The sequence below is a fragment of the Micrasema longulum genome, unplaced genomic scaffold (genome assembly GCF_059751315.1).
Source record: "Micrasema longulum isolate JH-2025_06_02 unplaced genomic scaffold, ASM5975131v1 h1tg000365l, whole genome shotgun sequence".
Classification (NCBI taxonomy): Eukaryota; Metazoa; Arthropoda; class Insecta; order Trichoptera; family Brachycentridae; genus Micrasema; species Micrasema longulum.
In genome coordinates, this window is record NW_028277566.1 from 131,099 (window position 1) to 158,699 (window position 27,601).

At 33.6% G+C, this 27,601-nt stretch overlaps 3 protein-coding genes across 15 annotated transcripts in view; 2 read left to right on the plus strand and 1 right to left on the minus strand.

Moving 5' to 3' along the window:
• Piezo (piezo type mechanosensitive ion channel component) overlaps nt 1-13,615 on the plus strand; it is a 96,347-nt gene extending 82,732 nt beyond the window's left edge. For 5 of the 13 annotated variants that reach the window (XM_088225480.1, XM_088225484.1, XM_088225482.1 and 2 more), the window contains 21 exons: nt 423-572; nt 1,960-2,071; nt 2,154-2,311; nt 2,392-2,483; nt 3,377-3,451; nt 6,175-6,319; nt 6,408-6,524; nt 6,612-6,778; nt 6,867-7,019; nt 7,115-7,453; nt 7,531-7,678; nt 7,800-8,014; nt 8,745-8,903; nt 9,050-9,176; nt 9,255-9,502; nt 9,578-9,759; nt 9,846-10,023; nt 10,117-10,208; nt 10,481-10,700; nt 11,141-11,282; nt 11,724-13,615. In XM_088225480.1, coding sequence (XP_088081606.1) covers nt 423-572; nt 1,960-2,071; nt 2,154-2,311; nt 2,392-2,483; nt 3,377-3,451; nt 6,175-6,319; nt 6,408-6,524; nt 6,612-6,778; nt 6,867-7,019; nt 7,115-7,453; nt 7,531-7,678; nt 7,800-8,014; nt 8,745-8,903; nt 9,050-9,176; nt 9,255-9,502; nt 9,578-9,759; nt 9,846-10,023; nt 10,117-10,208; nt 10,481-10,700; nt 11,141-11,282; nt 11,724-11,864 — 3,360 coding nt within the window. In that variant the 3' untranslated portion in view covers nt 11,865-13,615. The remainder of the gene's footprint in view (nt 1-422; nt 573-1,959; nt 2,072-2,153; nt 2,312-2,391; nt 2,484-3,376; nt 3,452-6,174; nt 6,320-6,407; nt 6,525-6,611; nt 6,779-6,866; nt 7,020-7,114; nt 7,454-7,530; nt 7,679-7,799; nt 8,015-8,744; nt 8,904-9,049; nt 9,177-9,254; nt 9,503-9,577; nt 9,760-9,845; nt 10,024-10,116; nt 10,209-10,480; nt 10,701-11,140; nt 11,283-11,723) is intronic. The other 8 variants (XM_088225487.1, XM_088225488.1, XM_088225490.1 and 5 more) reach the window with 5 other exon arrangements.
• A 1,304-nt stretch (nt 13,616-14,919) lies between these two features.
• Nucleotides 14,920-18,857, minus strand: Polr2B (RNA polymerase II subunit RpII140). Its single transcript, XM_088225493.1, has one exon. The coding sequence runs from the start codon at nt 18,701-18,703 to the stop codon at nt 15,173-15,175; it is 3,531 nt and encodes a 1,176-aa protein (XP_088081619.1). The 5' UTR covers nt 18,704-18,857; the 3' UTR covers nt 14,920-15,172.
• Nucleotides 18,858-19,033: 176 nt separating this feature from the next.
• jub (LIM domain-containing protein jub) lies at nt 19,034-27,367 on the plus strand. The gene is made up of 5 exons (XM_088225494.1): nt 19,034-20,708; nt 21,647-21,816; nt 22,734-22,796; nt 24,426-24,591; nt 26,712-27,367. The coding sequence occupies exons 1-5, from the start codon at nt 19,208-19,210 to the stop codon at nt 26,942-26,944; spliced, it is 2,133 nt and encodes a 710-aa protein (XP_088081620.1). The 5' UTR covers nt 19,034-19,207; the 3' UTR covers nt 26,945-27,367.
• Nucleotides 27,368-27,601: the final 234 nt, after the last annotated feature.

Below are 27,601 nucleotides of genomic sequence, written 5' to 3' on the forward strand. Positions count from 1 at the left end.
AAATAAAAAAAAAAAGAAAAAAACATTGAAAAACATGGCTGCCCTGGAAACCGGATATCTGTTGCCAGTTGCCACAACAACATGACAAAACTATATTGTAAACACTTAAACCTGTGACCTCTTAAAGTTGTTCATTTTTATCAAAACCATTTCATATTAATTTTTCATATATATTTGAGAAACTTCACCGTAAATTTTTACCGTGTGTAAGAAAACATTTTTATCCCAAATTTCCCATATCAATAAACTTCTTCATTAGGATGTAGGCTGAAGGAATGATGTACACTTGGTAATAATTTACCAAATTTAATGTTTAGTAAATGTGTAAAATCTTGTATTTTAACACTAAAAATGTGATGTCTTTAAACCATTGTCCCCGGTGTCAGCTGGCTGCATGATAATCCCTCCCCGTGTTGTGTTAGCTATTGAGTACAGCCATGAAGACTGACATTGGTCACGCTGCCTTGTTGCGACGGGAATCCCTTCCTCGGGCGGCCTCACGATCTCGCCTCTCCACGCGCTCCTTGAGACGGACCCCTGTTTCTTCATCCCGTGTTTTGCCGGCCAGTGCTGTAAGGACTCACGTACCTCTGTTGTGTAGCACTTATGTTGTTTTCCTTCCGTATCTGTATCATATCATAGCACATGTATTTATGACGTATATCGCATTGGATGTTTATTATTTAATCAACTTTTTATGTATTTTTTCTGCTCTTTTCGTTGCTTAAATTTTCGCTTTTTGTTTGCTAATTTTTTCAGAAGCTATATTATTACTAACATTTGTTTATTAACGTAGTTGTTTTTTTAAACCCCTCCTATATAAGACACAGTATTAATTTAAATGTATTATATATCTGTATTAATGTTTTTTTTTTAATACATTTATTTAAAGAATCTTTTAAGAGCACCTCTAAACAAATTTGATATTCTAGAGGTTATGTAGGAGGGGTTTATATGCATGTTAAAAGGTACATAACTTTTAATTATTAACTTAATCTTCTATATTATATTTATTGTGTACTTCTATCAATTTGTTTCATAGTTAAATCTTAAAATGTATGTTTTTGTCAATTTACATGTTATATGTGTATTCTTTATCCTTACTTTACGATAAAAACTATTATTTCGTGTATTTTATTGTTATGAAGTATTCAAATACTTCTAATCGATCAAAAAATATCAAAAATGTTAAAATCTATTGAAACTGCTTTAAAAGGTTTATTTTGAATATATTTAGAACCATCTGGCAACATAATCAACCTGTTTCAGCCTACAATAGAAAAAAAATATAATTACGAAATTACAACACTAATCAATGAGATTTCAGAATTCTTAAATTAAATCAGTACTTGCTCACATTTCATTTTTGAATATGACCATTTTTATATAGGGGATATAATATTAAGTTCTTATTATTATTTTTATAACTTTTTTTTATTAATATTCTACCTTTACTTTAAAAAGTATTCACAATTAAGTTGTGTCTATTTTTATGTTTATTTTGGGCATACAGCTTTTTTATTTTGCCAGATATTTAGATCTCAATGTTTATTGTGCTTTAATTATATATGCCTAAAAAACCGTGAAATATTTTTCACACTTAAAAATATAGCAACAAAATATGTTATTTATTTTGAAATTCCAACAAAAAATATATACAAAGTTATAAAATACACATTTAAAATATATGTGTATATTTTTTAAAAATAAATTATGTAGAAAGATTTCGTAAACACATATTAATTTCTCCATACTGTTTTTAAAATTTCTTGTAATGCAGAACTAACATTGAGTTTGACTATAACCTCTTAGTTGGCAGGTTAAAAATTCCACTCCATAATGTGATTCCTACTTTCAAGACATTTAGTATTTCTTAAAAATATTTCAGTGTTACAGATTTTTATATTGGCAAAAGATTGTAAATATTTCCCTTTCTTATTGTGGCTGATGTGTTTCTAGGAATCACCGACAGCTGTGGAACAAATACGTGTTGATATACCAAAAGGAGATGATGACTCTCATCACTTGGACCATCCATTAGACTCTCCCAAATCAGAATGTGAACTTCCTGGTGAATGTTTAAAAATAACATTATGGCTTTAAAAATAAAATATGACATCTTTTTTTGTTTAACCTGCTCTTATTTTTACTAGGAAAAGAGACATTGTGGAATAAACTCTGCAAGTATGCCCTCTTTGCATGGGCCTTCATAGAAAGTTTTCTGATCTCCCTCACGAGATGGTTAAATAAGTTTTCACGCGACTATCGATATGTTGCGAAAGTTCTCACCAAAGAAAAAATCGTCCTTAAGGTATTATATTTTCTTTCAGTGCTCTTTTGTATTACATAACTTAATATCTCTAAGTCAAATAATCTTTGCCCTCTACTTAGGAAAGGCCCGACTTTGGTATGGGAATTCGGGCAGGATCTACAGAAATATGGGAACCATTACCTTCTACTTTAATGAGATTGAAGAAGCCTCGGTAAGAAGAATTTTCTTCTTGAAATGTTAACAAATTAATAGTTTTGTTAAATTCATAGTTATCTTGTAATTTCGTAAAATGAATAAATTAATTTCATATCATAATGCGTGCCATGTGATTTTTTCTTTTCATTCCATAAAATCAATTTCATTAATGCTTGCAATTAAGTATTTGTTAATAAATATTGATTTTCACATGGCTCTCACATTAAAAGTAAAGATTTCCTCATTATATTTATCCATATTCCCACTTATTATTTGGACGTGCCCGTTCATTAATTTGTTTAATAATTTATTAAAAATCAATACCTTTTGTTACCATTATCATATTGTCTGTTCTAGCATAATTAGAATACATACCATACATACGCATGTTTTCATGTGATTAACTGCTAGATATAGAATTGTGCTACCTAGATTAATCTGTCATTATTTAACTAATTAATCTTGAACCAAACTGTTATAATTTGCAGAAAATTAATCACTCGAATTATTGATAATATTTTTACTATTGTGAATGATAATTTTGATTTATTAATCGCTTTTCTACTACTAATTTTGTACCTAGTACTTGCGATTGTATTAATAAAAAAATAAAAATAATAATGGTTTATTAACAAAAATTACAAATTCTTTATCTACTACATACATACTTATGTAATAGATTTCTCTGGATTATGTCTAGTCTGCCTAACTAGGTACAACCTGTTTTAAATCAGAAATTTTTATTATTTAAGAATGTTTTTTAGTAAGTTTTTCAATTTTTCTCTTATTATTGAGAAAAAATATTACCTTTACACAAGTTTGGTTTGAGATTAAGGGGAAATTATAAGTCATTATGTTGCATTATGTGACTTATGTTTTGCTAAGTAGTATTGTGGTATATGCATGCAGGTTATCTGAATCCAATACATTTGATCAGCAAAACTTAGAAGCCGCTTCTAGTTCAGCATATTTCACAAAAAAAAGGTTTGTTATCAGTATTTTACTTTGCATGTTTATTGTTTAGGTCTCTCATTTATTTTGTCAAATCTTTTGATTAAATATTTTTTTAAAAAACCCTTGAATGGTCAAATTTTCAATATTCCTCCCCTTGTTAAAAAATAATAACCGATGGGTTAAAACTAACATCAAACACCTAAAGCAAAATTTACTTATCAAACTTATCTTGAAAAATAATATGATTGACACTTAATGTATTTCATTTGGTGCATTCTGAAAATTATTTTCCAGCTATGTATATACTTATTATGTGTCTAAATTGTATACAGAGTAATATTGGAATTATCTGTATTTTTGTATAATTTTATATCAAAAGATTTTCATCATTCAACTAACCATTTTCTTTCTGAACGTTTCACCAGAAACATTTCTGTTGAAAGGATTACAGAATTTGTTGATTACTCAGTAAATCTTGTGTGACAAGGAATCTCTTGTACCGCATGAAGTATGCTACAGTAGTAGAGCAAACCAGTAGAGTACAATGCACAAGATATTTCAGACGCAAAGAGAGCGAACTGAGCGTGCCCGAGATCCGGATCCTGGCGCCGAGTCTGGAGCGAGGTCTAGATCTCGACTCTGCGGGATCTTCTCCCAAGTACAAGCCTATCAGGCAATCCAGCGTCTACTCCTTACCCTCCACCAGGTTATACCGACATGCGTCTAGACATATCATGGCAAAGACACGACACCTTAAAATATCACCATTGAGAATACGTTTTTATAATAGGGAAATATCATGGTTTTTTTTTACAGTTTTAAATTAATAACGATCTATGAAATACAGTATAGTAAAAAAAAATAATTCTTACTACTTATTAGTTGCATAAAAAATATTTTCAAATTTATAATTTTGAATTCTCGTGAAAACGGTATGCATCGGCCACGCTCCTAATACGTCACGATTCAGTTAAATTTTGAACTTTGTTTGTGACCGTTTAAATTGAAATAGAACATCGTCACGAATCTTGACATCACAATTATCCAGGCTAAACATGTCAAATTTTTGTAGGGACATACTTTTTAATAATTTATTTTTTAAAGTTATGCATGAAAACATTTCTCCACAATATGAATATTGATTTTGAAAATACAATTAATTTTCCTAAATCCATTTCATATATTTTTATTGGTATTTGTAGTATCTGATATTTCCCTATAATCCTGTATTAATATTGTCTGGGTTTGGGAAATTATTTAATCTTTTGACTAAATAAAATATACATGGCAATAAATCATAACTGACCCCTCACAATTTTCAATACGTGAGTAATATATTGTAAATATGAAATGTAACTATTGGTGTATTCACATTTCATATTAAGATACGATGTTACGTGTATGTTCTCGAGATTGCATTTACTCGCCTTTTGTTGAGTATTTCGTTTAGGCTTTTAATATTTATAAAGTTCAAAGTGCTTTGCTGTGTTACCGTCTAATTTTCGGTGTATGCATGAAGCTTTCAGAATATCCAGTATTCCTGTTTCTTCTTCATGCGATGTTGTCTGCACATGCTCAATGTAATAATGCATCATACAAACAGAGGTCTAGATTTAGTTGAAATCAAGCAGTTACATTTGAAAATATCCAATGTTTTAGAAATTATTATTATTATTACATATTATTTTGGAAATAATCTCTATTTAACTTAATAGAAGAGTTTTCTCTAGTGTAATTTTTTTAAACATATTGCCAATCTAATAAAATATATTTATAAAAATAAATTTATAAATTCATAATTTTATAAGTACAATCTGTGCTTATTCTAATGCACACGATTTTGTCCACTTAACACTTCTTTTTATTTTATTCTGTTGTTTAAACAGTAACTGGATAATTAGGAAAATAATATCTCCATTACCCTTTTTTATTATTGTTCTCATTTTATCAATTTTCCGTACAGTAGGTTCACTTTTATTTCAATGTTGTCACGTACCTACTTCTTATGCTGTAGATATTATGTGTGTATGACTGCATGTTTTCAGATGTTTTCATTGTCTCTTTTCCTTTCCTTTTTTAAATGTGATTCAGGGAAACGTTCATATTCAAACTATTTCTATCTAATTTGATAAGTTTTTTTCTGCATCCTTACATTCTTCAATCTCTTTATTTATTTTTGAAAATTAAATAATTAAAAAAAAGAATCACCCAAATATTTTAATTTTGAGGCCGTTTTCAACGAGTTGTAAATAACTCACTATTAGAAAATGATAATCAAGTCGGGGTAGAGTGGGGTTCAAACCTCAGACCTCTGATCTGTGAGTCTGCAATACTAGCCACGGGACCACAGCCCGATTCCATTATTTCCATTCCATGTTACATATATTATAATCTTACACAAAAAATACATTTTAATTTTTTTCAATTTCCAGTGATTATAAATGATCATAACTTTCTTATCTATAATTGAAACAATTGAAAAAGAAAGAAAAAAGAAAGCTTTTCATAGATATTATTAAAATAAAAAAAAGGTATAATAAAATGAAACATAAACAATCGATTTAAACTGGCATTATTAACTTTTTATGAAAATTTATTTTCAGTCCGTTTTAAAACTAGTACTAATTATTATCTAATATTTTGATATTCTAACAATGTTGCTTTTTTGTAAATTGCATTTAAGAGCCTTATAACTCAAACCTTTAGCATTGTAAAATTGAATGTTTTCTTCAATATTGTTATTCAATTTTCAGTGATTCAACAACACCGATTGAAGAGTATGATGATGAAACATTTGCATCAGATCAACCAACTATTTTCCGTTTCTGTTTTGCTGTTTGGTATGCTATTCTAGCACATACTGACATTGTTTGCTATTTTATGATCTTTATTAATCAGGTAACATATATTTATTTTAAATCTTTTATTACAACCCTAAATATAACCTACATATAATTGTTTAAAATATACATGTGAAATCTTACAGATTCAATCTGCTACAATTTTATCTCTACCTTTGCCTCTAATGGTATTTTTATGGGGAACTCTTAGTATACCTAGACCAAGCAAAACATTCTGGGTAACCATCATTGCCTACACCGAAGTGAGTTTAAAGAATCCCTTTTAATACTTTTACATGCGTATTGTGTTTGTAGTTGAATTTTATTATCATTTTTTTTTACAATTTCAGATTATTGTTTTGGTTAAATCCATGTTCCAATATGAAATACTCCCGTGGAACCAAGGTGTAATACCAAACAATATGCCGTTTTCCGCTCCAAGAATTATTGGTATTGAAAGAAAACCAAACTATGCTCTGTATGACCTTATACTGCTTTTGATTGTATTCTTCCATAGGTATAATTTACTAATTCAAGTGTATTTTTCATACGTATGTATTTAAATTTGAAGGTAAATATAAAGACATGTAATTATCGTTTTGTAGATTTATGTTGATATCTTTGGGTCTCTGGAAGTCTACTCCTACCAGCGAGTATAGAGAGGACCAAACGTATCCTCTGATGCCGAGCCAGTTGACTAAGATAAAGGAGGGTCACGAACGATCTATCGGACAATTATTTGCTAAAAAGCATTTGGAGTAAGTTCGTACTTAACTTTATTTCATAAACTATTACGATATAATGTATATCTTTCTGACTGGAATTTTAATAAATTCATCTTTATTATTTGTAGAGAACAACAAAAGAAGCAAGATTCTAAAGTTCAAGCTATAGAATCCAAAGAAGGGTCTCGTAGACATTCTCTATCCAATAAATCTGGTCCTGACCCGGCAGATTCACCATCAAAGGTTGCTTTAGAAACTGACAAAAGTGTAGAAGGAACTGTTGTCGAAGACAAATCACATGATTCTGATAAAGAACCAACTACAGCAGAAAAAGTTGATAGCTCTGAGACTCCTTTAAGTGTTGATGGCCATGAACTAGAGGTATTCCCCCCATACAATGAGGAAATACATATATCAACTGTTGAAGAGGACCCCTATTTAAACTTCCCCGGAGTTGTGAAGTTATCGTAAGAAGATACTCATTAGTTTTTTGCAACTTTTTTATGACACTCGTAATTCATTGTTATTATTTTATTTTTTGTAGAACTATGCGATATGGAGAGTCTATTAAAGATTTTTATACGAGAATGTTGGACCCCACTTCTCGTGTGAAAGCTGATGTATATGCATATATGTTTATGTGTGACTTCTTCAATTTCATGGTTGTTATATTTGGATTTTCTGCTTTTGGGGTAAGACAAAAACGTTTTAATGGTTTTTTCCCATTTTTAGTATACACACCGATTAAAAAAAAAAAATGGTTGGTGCATATAATTATGTGAACAAAGGTGACAATAAACTTTTTTATTTTAGACTCAGCAAGGAGATGGCGGAGTCCAAGCTTATTTAGAGGAAAATAAAGTTCCTATTCCATTCTTAGTTATGTTGATTCTACAATTTGGACTAATAGTTATTGATCGTGCTCTATTTCTGCGGAAATTCATTTTAGGGAAATTGCTATTCCAAATTGGGCTTATTATTGGAGTACATATTTGGATGTTCTTTATATTACCAGCTGTCACAGAAAGGTAATTTTAATTTTCTATAGACCTTATACACCTGGGGTGGTATTTTGAATCTTATTAAATTAACCATTCTCTATCCCCTAGAGAATGGTTAATTTTGAGATATTTATTTTTTCCTTACGATTAATTTTTGCTTCAAAACATGGCCACACTAATGATTAAACATCAAAAAATATGAACACGTGAAATCAAGCATGATGATTTTCATGATGGTATAAATTATACCAATATAATAAGGTTGGTATTCCCATCCTTATTCTATCACTATGCCTGGGCGTAACTTTATACCAGGTTTAGAAATGAGATGCAATTTTACTTTATTTCCCTTTTTTCCACTACTCAAATACAATTGAGCACCCAGAGCACAATATAATATTTTCAGTTCCGTAAATTTTCAAAGTATGTTATGCAAAATTAATTTTATATCAAAATGATTTTATCATTTAATAATTTCAAAATGATTATGTATGTTCTTTGAATTCCCTTTTTAAAATCACTGGCCACCCCTACCTGTTTAACAGTTTGAGTACGCATAAGTGTTTACTGCATCTCTTATCTTCATAAAATACTGAGTTCACATTAAGTGGTAAAAGAATCAGTATAATCATTGATTAAAAAAATATGCTCTTAAATTGAAGGTTGATGACGTCGATTGTTTTACTTCCCTGAGTTCAGATATAACAATAGGTTTTTAAAACAGTTTAATATACCTAATAAGTATTGTTGTTTTCAGGAGTTTCAATGCCCTGCTACCTCCTCCGATGTGGTATTTGGTAAAGTGTATATACTTACTGTTATCAGCATATCAAATTAGATGCGGCTATCCAACTCGTATCCTGGGAAATTTCCTTTGCAAAGGATTTAACTATGTGAACATGTTCCTTTTCAAAGGGTATGCCACTTTAATAAATATATACAAACTTGCACTACAATAACATGTAATTCTGTTAATTTTGTACAAATTTCTTAGATAGATAAAATTGTACATCAGTAATTATTATAACATTTATAAAAATTATCTCTATCCTGCTTTTTTAGATTTATGGCAGTTCCATTTCTCTTTGAATTGAGAGCATTGATGGATTGGATATGGACGGACACATCTATGACCCTAATGGATTGGCTCAAAATGGAAGATATTTTTGCAAATGTTTTCCAACTAAAGGTATACAGAAACTAGTTCAAGAATATGATTAATCATTTACGATTGTAGTCGGTGTATATTATAATATTTCGTTTTTAGTGCTCACGTCACGTGGAAAGTGAATATCCACAACCCAGAGGCGAGAAGAAGAAACCATTAACTAAATATCTCATGGGTGGGTCGGTACTGGCGTTCATAATAGCTCTCATCTGGTTCCCATTGGTTCTCTTTGCTTTTGGAAATACTGTGGGTGAATCTAATCCCCCGTTTGATGTAACTGTCAAAATTAGATTGGGACCATACCTGCCAGTATACACAATGTCCGCTCAATCTAACAATATAGAAACGTGAGTATTATTATTTTGTACTGATGTTTGTGCTGGCTCGCATTCGTTGTTTTAACTTGAGATTTGTTCTTTCAGGTTTAACGAAGCTCAGTGGGATACATTTGTGAATATATATAAAAAAGATCGTTCAGCGCAAACATTCTTGTCAAATTATATATACGATGACCTTGCCGCAGTAATCTTGAATGGCAATTCAACTAATACATGGGGTATATCTCCTCCGGATATTAGTAGATTGCGAATTGACGCAGCATCCAGTATGTATTTTTTTCTTTGCTTGCTAAAAAATGTATAAACACTTAATTTTAGTTCTTATTTAATGTTAAAACTATTTATCTTGCAGATGATTCATTAAAAATCAAATTTACTTATGTAATATCTCACAAAACTAATAGTAAAGATAATCCACCAACCATTGAAGAAGGTGTAGAAGTTGATATTGAACCGTTTATCAATGGCGTTCGAAATCCTCAACGGAATATTATTATTGATATGCTGGATAATCCTAATTCCACCGAATGGTAAACTTCTGTTTTGTAGATTTCCTTTCTCATTATAAATATATTTGCATGTAAGTATTATATTATACTGACTACCCAAATTTCTTGTTTTAGGTTGCTGGTGGAAAATATGTTCCCGAAATTTTTGAAAGTATTTAATAAAGGCACTGCTAAACCTGTCCATCAACTAATGAATAAATTACAAAGTAAGCTGTATTGTGTATATATATTTAATAAATTCTTTGACATAGTTTCTGTCCTCGTATATTTTTTACTCTAATATACCATTCAATGAGAGAAGAGTCAAAATCACACTTTAGTATTTACCTTGTTTAAAATTATGTTTGTACTTTTAATAAATTCAGTATTCTGTACCTTTAATGATTTATTGTAAACTGAAAACATAAAGTCTAAGTTTTTACATTCTGAATCGTGGGTGGTATGAATTGGTAATATTTTACAATCATTTTTCATTCAGAAACGGAAGATACTATGTACCGGAACGTATTCCTGAGGTTAACCCACGGTGGTCCTGAAACTTCAGGAGCCAAGTGGTGGGAAGTACGAGAACAATGTTCTGACTCTAATCACGGCAACTTTATTCGCTACATGCCATTCTCTAACTGTGCTCATCTCGTCATGTACACCTTCAATGATAAACTGTTCCCCGCAACACTTAACTTCATTTCCGGAAGTGGGTAAGTGCGCCACATCTCTACTCCCAGGTAACCATATAAAGCTCATAAGGGTGTCAACTATGCATTAATATTGAGGCTTCATCCGTAAAATGTGTTTTTACCACCAGGTAAAGATTAGATAAACCAAGAAATGGAAAATACTACATAAAATTTACAGTATTTACTATTTTGATAGCTCATTGAGTGATTTTTAAAATTACATTTTTGTGGTTTTGTATTAAACGGGTAAAAACTTAATAAAGTTAAAAATTTACAAAAAAGTATTCATTCTTTTTTTATTAAATATTATGTAGTAACTCAACTGAAATATATTCATTTATTACCTATTGTTAATAATAGATAATTATTTAGCTCTTGAGTTACGTTTCAGAAACAAACAAAAAGAGGTTTGAGATTTTTAAAAATTACTAACTAATTTATGAAATAATTACCATTTACAGAATCATTGGTCTTTACACCACTTTTGTTTTTTTGGCGTCACGAGTTCTAAGAGGATTCTTTGCTGATATATGTTTCAAAATAATGTTCGAAGATCTACCAAATGTTGACAGGGTACTTCAGCTATGTCTTGATATATATTTGGTTAGTATTCTTTATTATTTTTCATTAGAAATAATGTTTGTTTAATTTGTTCATGTTTATTTAATTGGATACTTCAACTGGTTAACTCGTATCCCTTTCCATACTTGGAGGGCCGTCCATACAAAAATAGCACGTAAAGATGCATAGCTTTGTACGTGCTTTATATGTCAAGGTCAAATATTTTTAACAATTCTAGATTTTGTACACTCTTACAATTATTGACACAAAGCGGTTCAAATGAGAGTTTTTAAAAACAGCCTAAAATTTCACGGCCTGTTAGGAACTGCCATGGCAATACCTAGCGGCAGAAAAAAGGTTAAAATAAAAATATATCATCATAACTTTGTTTTGAAAAGTTATAAACTTTAATGAAATCACTTCGTTATTTTACTGACCCCTAAAGCTGCAAGTCTGTTCACATGTTTTTTTTTCTCTTAAAAGGTAAGAGAATCGGGAGAACTTTCATTAGAAGAAGACTTATTGGCCAAATTAGTGTTCCTCTATCGGTCTCCAGAAACTATGATAAAGTGGACACGCCCTAAAGATGAAGAACCTGAGGATGAAGAACGCCAACAAGATTAAACCTTATAGAAGATTTCAGTGTCGTGTGTTGTGATCTAATTTAGTAATTGCGTGTTAATTCTATTTATTTAACAGAATTTTCGCTATGTGAATAATTGTTCACTTTGATAAAATGTGAGTTTCGATGGTCACCGTACTTCAATTTTCACAAATGCACAAATTTTAGACATAACTTTTTACATAATATGAGGATTTGTCAGTGTCAATATATATTAATCTACACTAGATATTCTAATGTAAGTATCGTCATTGTATTTGTGCTAAATTCATGTTTACAAAACTCAAGTTCATGACTTTTTGTGCAAATCTTTCTTCCAAACCTGTGTTTTATGTTGTTAAATTTTTGCTACAATATAGTCATCATAATCCGTGTTGTAATTATATGTAATCCTAGTTAAGCGGTAGAAATTAAAACTGAATGTGTTAAATTATGCTCAGAAAAACTGCACCTGTAATGACCATCTTTTTTTAAGCGCTATTCAAAATACACAGGAGTTTTTTTCTAAATTTTAATAATTCATAAAAAATATATTAAATGATCGTAACTTGGTAATAAAAAATGTATGTTAATTTTTTTATAAATAAAATACGTAAAAATTATTATACCAAATCAAGTAAATCTATTTTGTTTATTGAGTTTAATTAATTGTTCATTGGGTAAAATTATATGATATGTACAATGAAACTGAATCTATTTATGCACAACTACATAATTAACTACATAGTAGGTAGTTTCTATTCAAACTACAAATAATTTTCAAGAAATAATTTTATATTTGTAGTTTATATAAATTTTTATCTTGTTTGTACTATGTTTTTTATTTTTATTCTTTTAAACACAGATAGCTCTAGTGCATAAACTAAATCACTGGTACAAGTGGTATTTTATGTAAATATATTAAATTTTAATTTTGCTTGTAATGATAACTTCCACATCTAGAATTTGACTTATACTTCCCTGCATGTGTATTTCTTATGCATGCACATTTCATAAAATATAACATATTTTCATAATTAAATATTTATCTTAAATTAATGTGAAATCACTTTTGTATTTTTGCTTTATTTACTGTTAATTAAAACAGTTTAAAACTTAAAATAAAGCCAACATACGGCACAACTCGACATATATTGATCGATATTCATTTAATCGGCCATAAAAAACCCAACAACCAAGCGAAAACTAGCTAGCACTTTTTAATCCAAAATGTAAAAAAAACTTATCAGGTATACCTTTCCTTTATTGATGTTTAATTTTTACCTTTCAATAAGTTTTCTCTTAAATTAGACATATCATTGTATTTTTATACATCTATAAATCATTTAATGCCGCTACATAATTTTATGCTCGTCTCTTGGGTACTTTTAAAAATATTTTCATTTTATTAGGTATTAAATGTTCATTTTAAGAGCTCTTTATATAATTGTGTGATGAATTTTTCATTTTAGTACTTACAAATAATATGTTTATGCACAAATTCATAATGAAATACATATTTATTTATAGTACTCAGAGTAATAATGCGCGCGCGTATCACTCTGGGATTTAGTACCCATATATATTTTTTAAGATTGGTGGATCTGCTATTTATAAAAATACTGTGCAAATGGCAGCGTATTAATCACTGATACTGATTAAGTTCGAGTAAATGACTACCTCTATTATATTGATAGTTTTATAATTTTGTTGTACGAGTATAAGAATAAATGCATTTATTTATACAAATAAAATTTTACATACAAAAAAAAAATTCTTTATTTTCACTATCTCCGCTATATTATTATATAAATTGATTTTAACAGCGATTTAGAGCCTCTTTGAAAAGTTAATATGGAAGTCTAATCATTTACAGGGCTGAAAGGGGTAGTGGTTTGGTCGGATATCCGGCTCATTGTCTAATAAAAGTATAAAAACACCTCGTTACTCGAATTTCTCTCATAGTTAAAAACAAAAAAATGAATGCCCATAAAATAAAAAGCAGTTAAAATATTTTCATGATATTTTTAGTGATCAATGAGTTGTCATATCAATATGGATTTTAATAATTATATATATAAATATAATTATTTAATGAAAATATTTATAGCTGTTTTGAGCAGTTTAACCCCTTGCGCTTTATTTTTTTCTCGCAAATGTTTTAAATAAACATTATTTATTAAGGGTAAAATTATTTTTCTAGGGTACTAAATACTCACAAATATTTTTATGAAAAAAGTAAGTTTTTTTAAATAATGAGGATTACTTCCTTTTTATCAAACATATCAATATCAATAAATCAATTTAGTGGCATTGATTTCATGAAATATTGGCTGTTGAATGTTTATTAGGTATTCGCCGGATATAGCTGCTAGCCGGACTATAACGCCGGAGCTACTCTCTGGTATAATAATAATCTTTATTGGGCATTTTAGGAAAAAAATCACATTTACATATCAAAAATAATATTAATACAATGCGTACATTAAAAAATATTTTTATATAATCCCTAATTGTAGAGTACAATGTGCTATGTATATTTCCATTTTTGGAATATTTTTATTGCATCTATCTATGTGAATAAACCCGTACTAAGATAGATGCATGCTGTATCTGTATGGTGTGGCAACGGCAGGGTATCGCACCCGCAGGCAGCACTAGCTCAAATATTTTTATATTCACCCAAATGACAGACCCCGCTATCCAGCCAGATAGTTACCGGAATTCCTTTCCATCTCTAGTAATTACCACAACTAGGTAACTTCAAAATCACCATTTGCGAGTTACCAACTAAAACGGATTTTTCTGTCCTCCATGAATGCTACAAATTGACAAGTCATGCATTCAAATCGTATGATCCTAATAAATCACAACTCACTTATTTGTAGCATTGACCCCAAGATATTATATTCCAAACCAATGTCATTTTTTTGACATTTGATTCTCCTCAACATTTTTTGAAACTGCATTAAATGAGTATGATTATATTATTGTCTTTTTTTTACTTGGGATTTTTTTGTACGGGGCTTTATTTAGAAGTATATATGTTATGTTGGCAGGAAGTAAACAAAAATGATATTTATTTAGCAGTTATTTAATAATATATGTAATTACAAATTAATTTCATACAACTGGAAGTTTCAACAAAAATTTTCTCCAATAAAATCATCATGTAAACTTACAAGAATTACTAAGAACATTTGAGTGGGAATAAATAACACTAATAAGTTTGAATGTTCATTTTTTACTCTTGAATAAACATGAAATGTGTAAAAGTACATCAAGTTACTTAGTAAAATATGAGATTTGTCTCAGTAATCTCTCAGTATATTCATTGAACTACCATTAATCTCGGTGCAATATTCATTGACATCAATTCCTGGAACAGTAGTTTGGCAGCATATGGAAGGCGGACCTGAGAAATTTGTGTCTTGTTTTTACAACCTTTACATTCAAAAGTATTATTTCGCAAGTTGGCAATAGCTATTAATCCACAGAAGTTGCATACATGAATACGATACGGGTCGGAAACTTCAAAGAGTCGTTCACGAAGGAATTGTGCTGCTCCGTGAGCTATCTGACAATCTCGTTCCATTTCTCCAAAACGTAATCCTCCATCGCGAGCCCTTCCTTCCATAGGCTGTCTCACCAGAATCTGAACGGGCCCGCGCGCTCGAGAATGGATCTTGTCATCTACCATATGCTTGAGTCTCTGGTAATAGGTTGGTCCCAAGAAAACTTGGGCATTGATTTTTCTGCCCGTGTGTCCATTATACATAATTTCATTACCTCTTAAATGATAGCCATATTCTTGTAAAAGTGTAGAAATTTTCTGTACATTGACAGCATCATTAAATGGTGTTGCATCACCAATTTCTCCCTTATTGGACGATACCTTACCTTGAATACATTCAATTAAATGGCCAATAGTCATACGAGACGGAATGGCATGAGGATTGATAATTATATCTGGAGTAAGACCTTCGCAACTAAAAGGCATATCTTCTTGTCGGTACTGTATCCCGCATGTTCCTTTCTGTCCATGACGGGATGCAAATTTGTCTCCTATTTGAGGAATACGCACCGACCTTACCCTTATCTTACAAAATTTATATCCTTCACTATTCAAAGTCAGCATAACTTGATCTACAATTCCAGTTTCACTGTTTCTCAAGAATGTTGAAGAATCTCGTTTTGAGAATCTTTTAGTGGTTCCATCTAACTCATCATCATTTTCGGGAAGAGTTATTGTTTTACCAATGACAACGTCATCTCCCGATACTCTGATTCCAGGTGCTATTATTCCATCCTCGTCTAGTTTGTCGTAAAGGGCATTTCTCATTCCCTGACAAGTAGCTCTCGTGGGCTTCTCAAACTGTTCCTCCTGATCTCCCATTCTCTTAGATTCCGAGTCTTTATAAGAACGATAAAACACTGATCTGAAGAATCCTCTCTCTACAGCTGAGGCATTGAGGATAACACTATCTTCTTGATTGTATCCAGTGTAGCACAAAATTGCTACTATAGAGTTGATTCCAGCCGGTAACTCTCTGAATCTGAGATATTCCATAGAGCGTGTAGTCACTAACGGCTTATGCGGGTAGTAAAGTACGTGGGCGAGGGTATCCATCCGTACATGAAAGTTTGTGATATAAACACCCATAGCTTGTTTACCCATAGCACTCTGGTAGGTATTCCTAGGGCTCTGATTATGATCAGGGAATGGAATAATAGAGGCACATACTCCTAGAATCATAGCCGGATGAATCTCACAGTGGGTATAGGTTGTGCAGTAGGCGAACTCCTTTTCCTGTTTTAAATCTTCTGTACTCATAGCGATCATAACAGTTTCCTCCTCCAGCGTGTCAATGTATTCTACCACTCCACTAGCCACTAAAACTTGCCATCCGTAATTGTTATAGTCCCTTTCTTTCAGCATGTCGATGTGCCTCTTCTTCAAAAGAAGACAGCCATTTTCAACTATCAATAGTGGTCGACATATTCTACCTGCATCGGTGTAAATTCTAATTTCCCTGTCTCGAATATCACGGATCATACTAACTTCGGACACAATAATATCCATTTGCCTTCTAAGTTTTCTCAAAGTGGCCATCAACTGTTCAGGATCACGATGTATTCCAACCCAGCATCCGTTAACAAAAATTTTGGTAGCGTCAGCAATCGCCGATGGAGCAATTTCTTCCAAATTCTCCATAGACCATTCTTCCAAGAACTCTAGAATAGGTGAGGGTTGACTTCCTACAGAAATATAAGCCATTAAGGCCAAGTTCTTTACCAGCCCCACAGCTGCTCCCTCGGGGGTCTCAGCGGGGCAGATCATTCCCCACAGAGTATTATGAAGTTGTCGAGGCTTGGCAAGTTTGCCATCTCTACCGATAGGAGAGTTAACTCTCCGAAGATGCGAGAGAGTGGAAGCGAAGGTGAGTCTGTTTAACACTTGCGATACACCAGCCCTGGCTTGATGAGCTTTTTTCTGGTCACCCCAGTTACCCGTAGCTAAGCTGTACCTTAGGCCATCTGTTATAATCTTCGTTTTTATAGCCAACTCCAAATTAAAGTCTTTTCCCCGATCGATAAACTTTTGGGCGTACATACGAACTTCTTTCATTAAATTTTTAAATAGCCCACGGAACAAAAATGCTAAAAGCGGACCAGCCAAGTCAAGTCTCTTATTACCGTAATGATCCCGGTCATCTAGTTCCCTTCGCCCGAGAGCGGCGAGAAGCAGTCGATGTACCATGTACCCGAGAAAATAAGCTTTTTTAGTTTCGCAAAAGTCAGATACACCAACATGCGGTAACATTTCTTTTTGTAAAATTTCCCGAGCGTACTTAATTCTCTTTTCCTTCGTTACACCCGGGCGCGCTCCTCGAGCGCCGATAAAGTTCAAAGCAACATTTTGTTCCTGAATTACGAATGCTTCATCTAGGGAAGGTTTCACCATTTCCATCATTTCTGGATCATCGAAATCGTAAATAATATGTTCCAATATATCTCGATCAGCTACGAAACCCAAAGCTCGGAATACGATCATAATGGGTATCTCTTGCTTGATGTAAGGAACGATAGCTATGATACGCTGACCAATGGCGGACTTCTTGATGCTCTGACCTCCGCGAGCCATCATATTGACCCATAAGGTAGATGTGGGACGAGAACTGTGTTCTAAACACGATCTGATCTCTGCTTTGTAAGCAAACTTGCCATCCTTCATGCTGAACACATAGACAGTATTGGTAGCCATTTTCTCTTGGGCGATCAAAACTTTTTCGGAACCGTTGATAATGAAATATCCACCAGGATCAAGAGGACACTCGTTCAATTCAGTAAGATCACGATCCGTCAAGCCGCTCAGTAAACAATATGTAGATCTTAACATGATAGGAATTTTCCCTATAAAAGTTTTTTGATGTTGCGTTTCAATAGGATCTTCGCCTTCCTTAACAATAGTTTTAGTAATATCAACATACAAGGGGGCAGAATAAGTCAAATTTCTCAATCTAGCTTCATTCGGCATCATGGGTGAGGGGGCGCCGTCTTTTTCCCAGTGAGTAGGCTTTGATAAATAGATTTGTTCAAACTTTAACAAGTATCTTGGAGGAGTTTCAATTTCACCGGATGCATGTTGAGCCTCCGCCTGAAGATCTATTTGAGGAGAATCTTCTACAATTCTCTGGACAGACATTTGTATAAATTCATCAAAACTATCTAATTGTTGACGAACTAAACCTTTCTCATCGAAATATGCGTTAATTACAATCCAACAAGCTTCTTGCCAAAGTTCGGCAGATATCTCTTCGGCGTCCTCCTCCTCATACGGATCATCTTCCATGTCATACATTATGAAAATTTGTATGACTGGTGACGGTTTATTTAATAATACACTTTTCAATTATCAAAATGGCCACGATAATTTTGGTTCTTTGGCACAGATCACTACTGATTCTCGGTTTGGCGTTTTAATCAGCGGCATCCATAGTCACAGATTACATATTATACTAGTATTCCATAGTGAAATAGTAAACAACAAATAGTCATAAATAATGAGCTGTAAAAACATAGACAATAGAGAATCATTTTTAGTCTATGGTCTTTAACCAATACCAGTTTATGGTCAACTAATAGGATCCATTTAGTAGTTTGTATAATTTAATAGCCTAAACAACTTTTTAAAAATCGATTTTACTGTCAGTTTGTGATACGCTTTTCTTTATGCCGATGGGCGGTGATTTTATTTCAAAATATATATTAATTCAAGTCATGTTAAACGAGTACACTACCGTCGGTCAATCGGTCGAGTCTTGGAAAAATTAAACATATATCCTCTTTTTGGTGTCTATTTAAAATGTCTCTTTCACAGAACACCGTGCACAGCAATACCGATTGTTTGTCAGGATTGCAGGGTTTGAAGATAGGTGAAGATGATGTGAATTATTTAAACGAATCTTACGTATCTCCCAATAAAAGTTCATCGCACAATAGGCAAAGAGCTGTTGGGGCGATAGAAAGTTTCGTGGTGCAACACGCGAGTCAAGATTCGAGTAATCCGTCCCTAGATTATACTATTTACGAGAGAACGAATATTATAGCTGCTTCAAAGTACGCAACTCCAAAAAGGGTAGAGTCTATTGCCTCTATATCTAATATAAGACCTACGGTACCAAAGTCCCCCACACATTCCATTAGTAACGCATCTCTTCATTCTCGGGGCGACGCCGCTTCTGCTTACGAAGTTGCTCACGACGATACGAACCATTCTACAAATGTGGTGTACGAGAATGTTCGCACACAGAACGCTTCACTCTACGACTGCGGGAACTCTCGTCAGCCTCCTTACTACCATCAGATCAGCGATAAGCCTCAGAGTTCCATCGACCGCGGATCTCAGATATCTCTCGACCAATCATTTAACACTTCTTACGGAAAAGCTCAACCGCAAGTTCCTACTAATAACCAAGCTAAAGTTGCTAAGGCCGGCCTACCGCTTCCTGCATCTGAGGGTCCTCCCGTGTATGAAAACCTGCACCTTTTTAGGCCCGCTACTCCTACCCAGTACCAGTACTTTAACTCCCTCGGGCAGCTGACTTCTCCGGCACCTCAAGCCGGGCCCCAGGTGGCTCCACCCTCCCGCCACTCCCTCTCGCACCACGCGGGTTACCAGCGCGGCCAATCCGCCGATGTACCCTTCAATAACCAACGAGGACAAATTCGTGGTAATCTCGACAGCAGTGACTACGCCTTGCCGGCTGCGTACGCCAACAAAGTTGTCACAATCCCGTCGAATGCGATCTACGCTTCGATAACCCCGAGCGCTCAGCGACCCAAAGCCAACATCGCCACATGCGTGGAAAACACCACATCTTCACCAAAATACTTCCATTCTGTACCTACTTCTCAAACTATTAAAAACATATTAGATTCAAAACCCCAAAGCCAAATGAAGGACCAGGATCGGCTGAAGGCGGGAGGTGGAAGATTACGCATAACTGAAGATTCTAACGGATCAGATTACGTATGCATGACGGGGGGCAGTGCGGCCTCCCAGTTCTGCACTCCTCTGCACACCCCCGCGCCCGGCGTGCGGCGGCCGCCGGCGCCCTCGCCCCTCGCCCACCCAGACAGCCCGCGCGCCAGCCCCGCGCCCTCGCCCTCCCCCACCCCGAGCTGCGTGAGCGCCGGCTCGCGCGGCTCCGGCGGCGGGGGCTCCCGGGGGAAGGGGCTCCTCCCGTACAGCGTGACACCCCCTCGCCCCACCGGCCCCACGGAAGCCCAGAGAAAGGTGGAAGAGCTAACTCGCCAACTGGAAGAAGAAATGGAGAGACAGGATGAAGAAGGAGAATATTTTGGTAAAAAACTTTCCATAAAATAATTTCTCAGACAGTTTTATTCATATTTTGTAGTCAATACAACTAAAGACTAAACAGCACAAATTGAAAAATTAATTTTATTAAAGCAAATTTCCCCAGACCTACAGTCCTTTTCCAATTTGCATTGGTCTGACTTTAGTTTATGTTTAGGTAATAATGTAAACAATGAAACTCAGAAGCGTCCTATGATTTTTTTATTTGATCTTGTAATTGCAATTTATAATTAATTTGACTAAAAATTCTCGTTTTCATTTTTTTTCAAATACTTTAAATGACTTGTTAATTGAATCGACATTCACTTCGTAACACTTCATTATAAATTATTATGACAATAAAACTTTGTTTTTAGTATTACACAATTTTTATTCTTTTACAAGAACACTACTACAGTTTCGAGAGAGCACTCCTCCCATCGACGGGTGATATCAAACTAATATAGTAAACGCAGAATATTGTTCACAATGTCATAGAATTTAAATAAAAAATAAACAATAAAAATTGTGTAAAACTAATGACAAAGTTTTATTTTCATAATAATTTACTTTAAATGACAGTTAGCTATTTCTACATTTTATTGCATTTTCGTATTTATTTTTATTCTTTGATTCTTCTAAATACTTGTAAAATATAGTATTTTACTCAACTGGTTTTTTATATTGTTCCCTTTATTTTAAATAGATCAAATTTTTAACCTCTGTAATGATGAATAGTAGAAAATGTATACACATATGCTGTAAATATTCAGCATTTATTTATTTATTAATTTAATTAACTTTTCATGTGATAATGTTACAAGATAATTACAATTTACTATTTTTTCTACTAATAATGAATAAATAACCAACCAGTTGTGCAATATTCTCTACGTTAAAAATATACATATTGGTTTTATAAAATGCGATGGGTAATTGTTTTAGGGATTTGTCACACATGCGGAGAGAAGGTGACAGGAGCCGGGCAAGCTTGCCAAGCAATGGGCAACTTATATCACACCAATTGTTTTATCTGCTGCTCTTGCGGGCGGGCCCTTCGGGGAAAGGCCTTTTACAATGTGCACGGAAGAGTTTACTGCGAAGAAGATTATCTGGTGCGAACTTTACTGTTTTTATCATTATGACGGAATAATTTAAATTTTTAAATCAATAATTATGCCCTTGTACTGTCAGTAAGTACATTGCTATACTTATGTTCATAAAACTTACCCGTTGCGGTGAAACGAGATTTATTGTTATAGTCAACTCAAATTTTCTTAAAATTAGAACATCTGTATAAAATTTTCAATAGCATTATGCTAACTGATAAAAGGTCTTGTGAATATTCTAATTTTTGTGTAGAAAATTTGAATTGACTGTATCAATAAATATTTGTTATCTCTTACTGTCTCATGATATGGGTCTTGGGCAGGTATTCCAAACACTCTCGTGGCCGTATTATCTCGTGTGTTTACAAACAAAATACACGAAATACTGTTTTCTCATGCCACAAGAGTGGTTCACAATAGCACCCCTGGACTGTAACAAAAAATGAAGAATCACTTCCGACTGTTATTCTTTTCTTCTACTTGAAAAAAGCATAGTCAGGACACTGGGTAGTTCAGCGAATGAAATGTTTTTCATATTTTTTTTAATAACTTATTTAGACTAGTTGAAATGTACATTTATCTGTGTCTTGGATCTAAAACAGGCAATGTCATATTTCATATTTTTCTTGCCACCATTTTGTAGAGGGTCGATGTCAAGTAAAATACTCTTATATTTAAATATTTTATACACACTCATGTGTGGTCAAACATTTTACTAAATGTTATTAAATATTTGTAAATAACCACATACCGAATATGTGTTATCAAAGACGTCAAACAGTTCAAACAGCTAAATAATTACTCTCCTGTAATATTATAATTTATGACATTGGCTCTTATAGATCCAAGCCACAGGTATGATGTTTAGTTTAAACAACCCCCCACAAAGGGGAATATAAAAATCTATTTAATTCTGATTTCAGTATTCCGGTTTCCAGCAGACTGCAGAAAAATGTGCCATCTGTGGTCATCTTATAATGGAAATGGTGAGCAATCTTTTTAATAAAGTCAATTTATATGACGTATACAAATCAAGGGAGAGCAATCACTATAAAACAAACCATCACGCCGTTTCCCTGTAAGGGTAGGCATAGAAGATAGAATGCCACATCACTCTATCTTTGCATACAGATCTCGCTTCCTCTACATTCATGCATCCGCGCCGATTATTCTGACTTTTAACATGTCCATCTTCAAGTATTCGTTGGATTTGGTCATGTCATGTCTTTCTCGATCTTCCTCTATTTCTGCATCCGTCAACATTCACACTGTAAATATTTTTAGTTGTTTTTTCGCTGTCCATTCGCTCTACATTTCCAAACCAACGCAGAGCTCCTTTCTTGATTTTGTCGATAATGCTTATCTCAGCCTTACATAATGTACGGATCTCAACATTTGTGCATGTATCGTACATAGTTTTAATACACATTCGCCTGAAAGATCGCATTTCGACAGCATTCAGCCTACTTTCATCCCTGTTTTTCCAAGTCTTCTTCTTCTTTCCATACTTCGCTCCCATACATCAGGGTCGGGACCAGGACTCCATTGTGAACTGCTAATTTTGCCTCTTGCGACAAACATTTATTTGCCAAGGTTGATTAAGTGTACCGTTCACTCTGTTCCCGGCACTCGCCCTCCTTTCAATATCTTTCTCAGTCATTCCATCCCTAGTAAACATACTTCCCAGATACATAAATTCCTCTACCTGTTTTAGTATAACCCCATACACAGTGATTTCACATTTTGTCACACTTCCTTTTATTTCAAAAACCATAACATTCGATTTATCCACAATCATCAGCAAATCACTTCCCTTGCATACATTGTAGACTTTTGTTACCAAGAATTGCAATTCCTCTTTGTTGTTAGCACGACATCATCAGCATGCAAAAGACAATTGATAGTTAAAGCACCCATTTTTGCTCCCATTCTTAAGGCTTTCAGTTCTTTCATACAGTTATCGATATACACGTTGAACAGCTATGGTGACATATATATTTATGTTGTGCAAAATACTTGCGTATTTTAGTGTTGTATTTGTGTCATTTTAACTCTTGTGTGGCTATGATGCCACATAAGTCTACATAAAAGTGTGATGATAAGAGGTGTACGATTTGTTTTTCTTTTATAAAACTCAAATAGTTTTAAAATGTCTAAGTTGATTGATATCAATACAAAGCATATGCATGGAAATTATGTATGGAACACAATATCGCTCAAATGCCCTCCTCGGCTTCTCTGGTATGACACCATCCTTATTGATGTTGAAATTTGATGTTTCTATGACGTTTTGTCATAATTTTTATTTATTTATTTATTCACACAAATATATATATTTCCAAAAAAAAAATGTATCCCTAACTCTATGAGGCCGAGCCCTGTGTTGAGTTGAGATACAACATAATGGAAAATGGAAGCATGCATGTTTAAATTTGTAGTATTCTTCTTTACTTCACTACTCTTTCACTACTAATGTCTTTTGGGCTGATTTTGATGTCTATAGTCGATATAATCGGGAACGTGTTAATATATGTATTTATATTATGTTTTTAAAATGGTATTATAGTGTTATTTAAACAGATGAAATAAAAATGTATTTTGTGATTAATATTCAGATACTCCAAGCAATGGGCAAATCTTACCACCCTGGCTGCTTCAGGTGTTGTATCTGTAACGAGTGCTTGGATGGAGTACCATTTACTGTGGACGTCGACAACAAAATATACTGTGTTAATGATTATCACAGGATGTTTGCGCCAAAGTGTGCCAGTTGTGGCAAAGGTAAATGATAACTATTTTTTTTATATGTTGATTTTTTTTTTAATATTGTGAAATTGTATCTGCTCGTTTCACTTTTTAAAATCTTATTACTATTATTATCAAATGAAAGTTTTTATAATTATAGGTGAGATAATGAATCCGATAACCGATTATCCAAAATTTGTTATTGAAGTGTCATTTCTATAATTCATGGGCATATTGGAATAAGAATATGAATTTACTTATGATTGTTAATTATTTTATTAAATTTTTCTTATTGTAATGTCAGTATATGTAATTGTATTACTAATCAAATACAGTGGTGCCTCGCATAACGAACGCCTCGCACAGCGAACGCTGCGCACAACGAACTTCCTTTTCGTTCATTTCATGATTCATACAACGAACTTCGCTTCACACAACGAACTTCGCTTCACACAACGAAGTCGCCCACTTCACACGATCACTGCTACAAGATCAAACCTCTATTGGTTTATCACTCTGAAAATCCAAGAATTTTTAAGAAAAATAACGTTATCAAGTCTAAATTGCCCGTCCATTGGAAGTCCAATCAAAAAGCCTGGGTGACCCAAGTTATCTTCAACGAATGGATTCTGGAAACCTTTGCTCCTGCCGTGAAGAAATTCTTGTTGGAAAAAGAACTGCCGCTCAAAGCCCTTCTGATACTTGACAATGCCCCTTCTCACCCAAAAGACCTAGAAGAAATATTGCAGGAAAATTATCCTTTTATCAAGGTGCAGTATTTGCCACCAAACACCACATCCATTCTCCAGCCAATGGATCAGCAAGTTATTGCGAACTTTAAAAAACTCTACACTAGAGCCCTCTTTAATAAGGTGTTTGAAGAATGCGAGTTTGGTGGAAACAATATGACTATCCGAATGTTTTGGAAGGAGAAATTTGATATCCTTTTGGCAATACGACTTATACAGAAGGCCTGGGAAGAAGTGTCACAAAGGACCCTCATTTCTGCTTGGAAGATGCTTGTGCCTTCGTGGATTCAGGAAGAAGCAGTAGTTGATGACACAGAAGTGGTGAAGGACATCATCACAGTGGCCCAAAGGTTGGAATTAGAGGTAGAGGAAGAGGATGTAGAGGAGCTTATTGAGGAACACAAAGAAGAGCTGACAACTGAAGAGCTCCAAACACTTCTGGCCCAACAACAGGACAATGCTCAAAGGGAAGCGTCATCTGATAACGAGGAGCAACAATCAAACAATCAACCAATTCCAACTGCTGACATCAAGAACATCCTGGTCAAATGGAAAGCAGTTCAGGAGTTTACCAATGCCCACTATCCGGATTCCGCTGAAGCAAACAGGATCAACGACCTGTACTCCGATACTCTTGTCCGTTATTTCCGGCAGATGTTGAAGAAAAGAGAGAAACAAACGACTTTGGACAGGTTTTTCACTGCACCATCGGCCAAAAAGCGGAAAATGGATGAAGATGTGCAAGATTCGATTATTTCTTAAAATTAAAAAATGTGTGTTTTTTTCATTATGTTTTTAGATGTATCTAAATAAAAATAATAACAAAAAATTTATCTTTTTTTTATGTCATCTTACCATATTTTATGCTACAGAACGAATTATTTTTTTTAACATGTATTGTTATGGGAAAACGCGTTTCACATAACGAACTTTTCGCATAACGAACTTGCTCCTGGAACGAATTAAGTTCGTTGTGTGAGGCACCACTGTACATTGTAACTGAATCAATATAGTGTTTTCGAAGAAACAAATAATATTGACTCAGTTAAAATGTTTGTAGAATAATAATTTGACTAATATCTTGCACACAATGGGTGTATACAGAATAGATTCAGGGCCGGATCTAAGGGTATCGCCCCATCACTTGCTTCATGGGGACGGGAATATACACGTTTGTAAATTAATTCAAGCATATTATTCTATCCTCCTCTGTAAGCAAGTGTCTGGTTCTCTGCGCCAACCTGAGCCAATGATAGATCCGGCTCCGAATAGAATTATAATAACATCGTCCTTAGATAACTCTGTATGGTGTTTTTTTATATGTTTCATGTTTCTCACGGGAAAATATCACAATGTGAAAATTTAAAATGTTGGGTTGTGACATAAATTTTGACATTTTCTTTATAGGTATCACACCGGTAGAGGGCACTGAGGAGACAGTGCGTGTAGTCTCCATGGACAAGGACTTCCACGTAGACTGTTACATGTGCGGAGAGTGCGGGATGCAACTCACGGATGAGCCGGACAAGCGCTGCTACCCACTGCATGGGCGCCTCCTCTGCCGAGCGTGCCACCTCCTTAGCCTGGCTGGACCCGCCACTCACCCCCCTTCCCCTGCCAACTACCACTACATGGGTTAGCCAGGCATACTGTATTTGTTGACATTTTTGACGTCTGGAAAGCAGCTACCCAAGTGTAAATAATATTCACCAATTCATTTATATTGGTAAATCTGAAATGAATGTCTTTAACTGTCAGTCATGATTTGTTTGTCTATCTGTGACATCTATTGTATAATCTGTATTGATGCATATCTGATCTCTGCATTGCGATATCAATAACACATAGGTTGCGCTTAATTTTGCCATGGCTGAATGTATACAAAATTAACTTTATATGAAATTGTATGTATTGTATATAACCACTCAAAACTTTTTCAAAGTGGTATGTGATATATTAGACATTCCCATTTTTTTAAATTACATGTTTTTTAATTTAAATCATATAATAAAAATAGGAGAATAGGCAATTCTATTTTGAATCGTAAATAAATGTTTTAAAAAGATTTTCTTTTATTGAAAAAACAACATTCATTTCGGATATACCTAGTAATATGGTTTCATCAGAAAAATTTGTCATTCTTGACACTACTATATAAATATGTACATATAATATATGTATGATCTTGTACAACAGGCAAAATCAATCGTTTCAAATTTTGCTGTTCAATACAATCTTGCAAATTGTAATCTTTATGGTTATTTTTCAACTTTTTTTTTACCTATCTGAGTTAATGG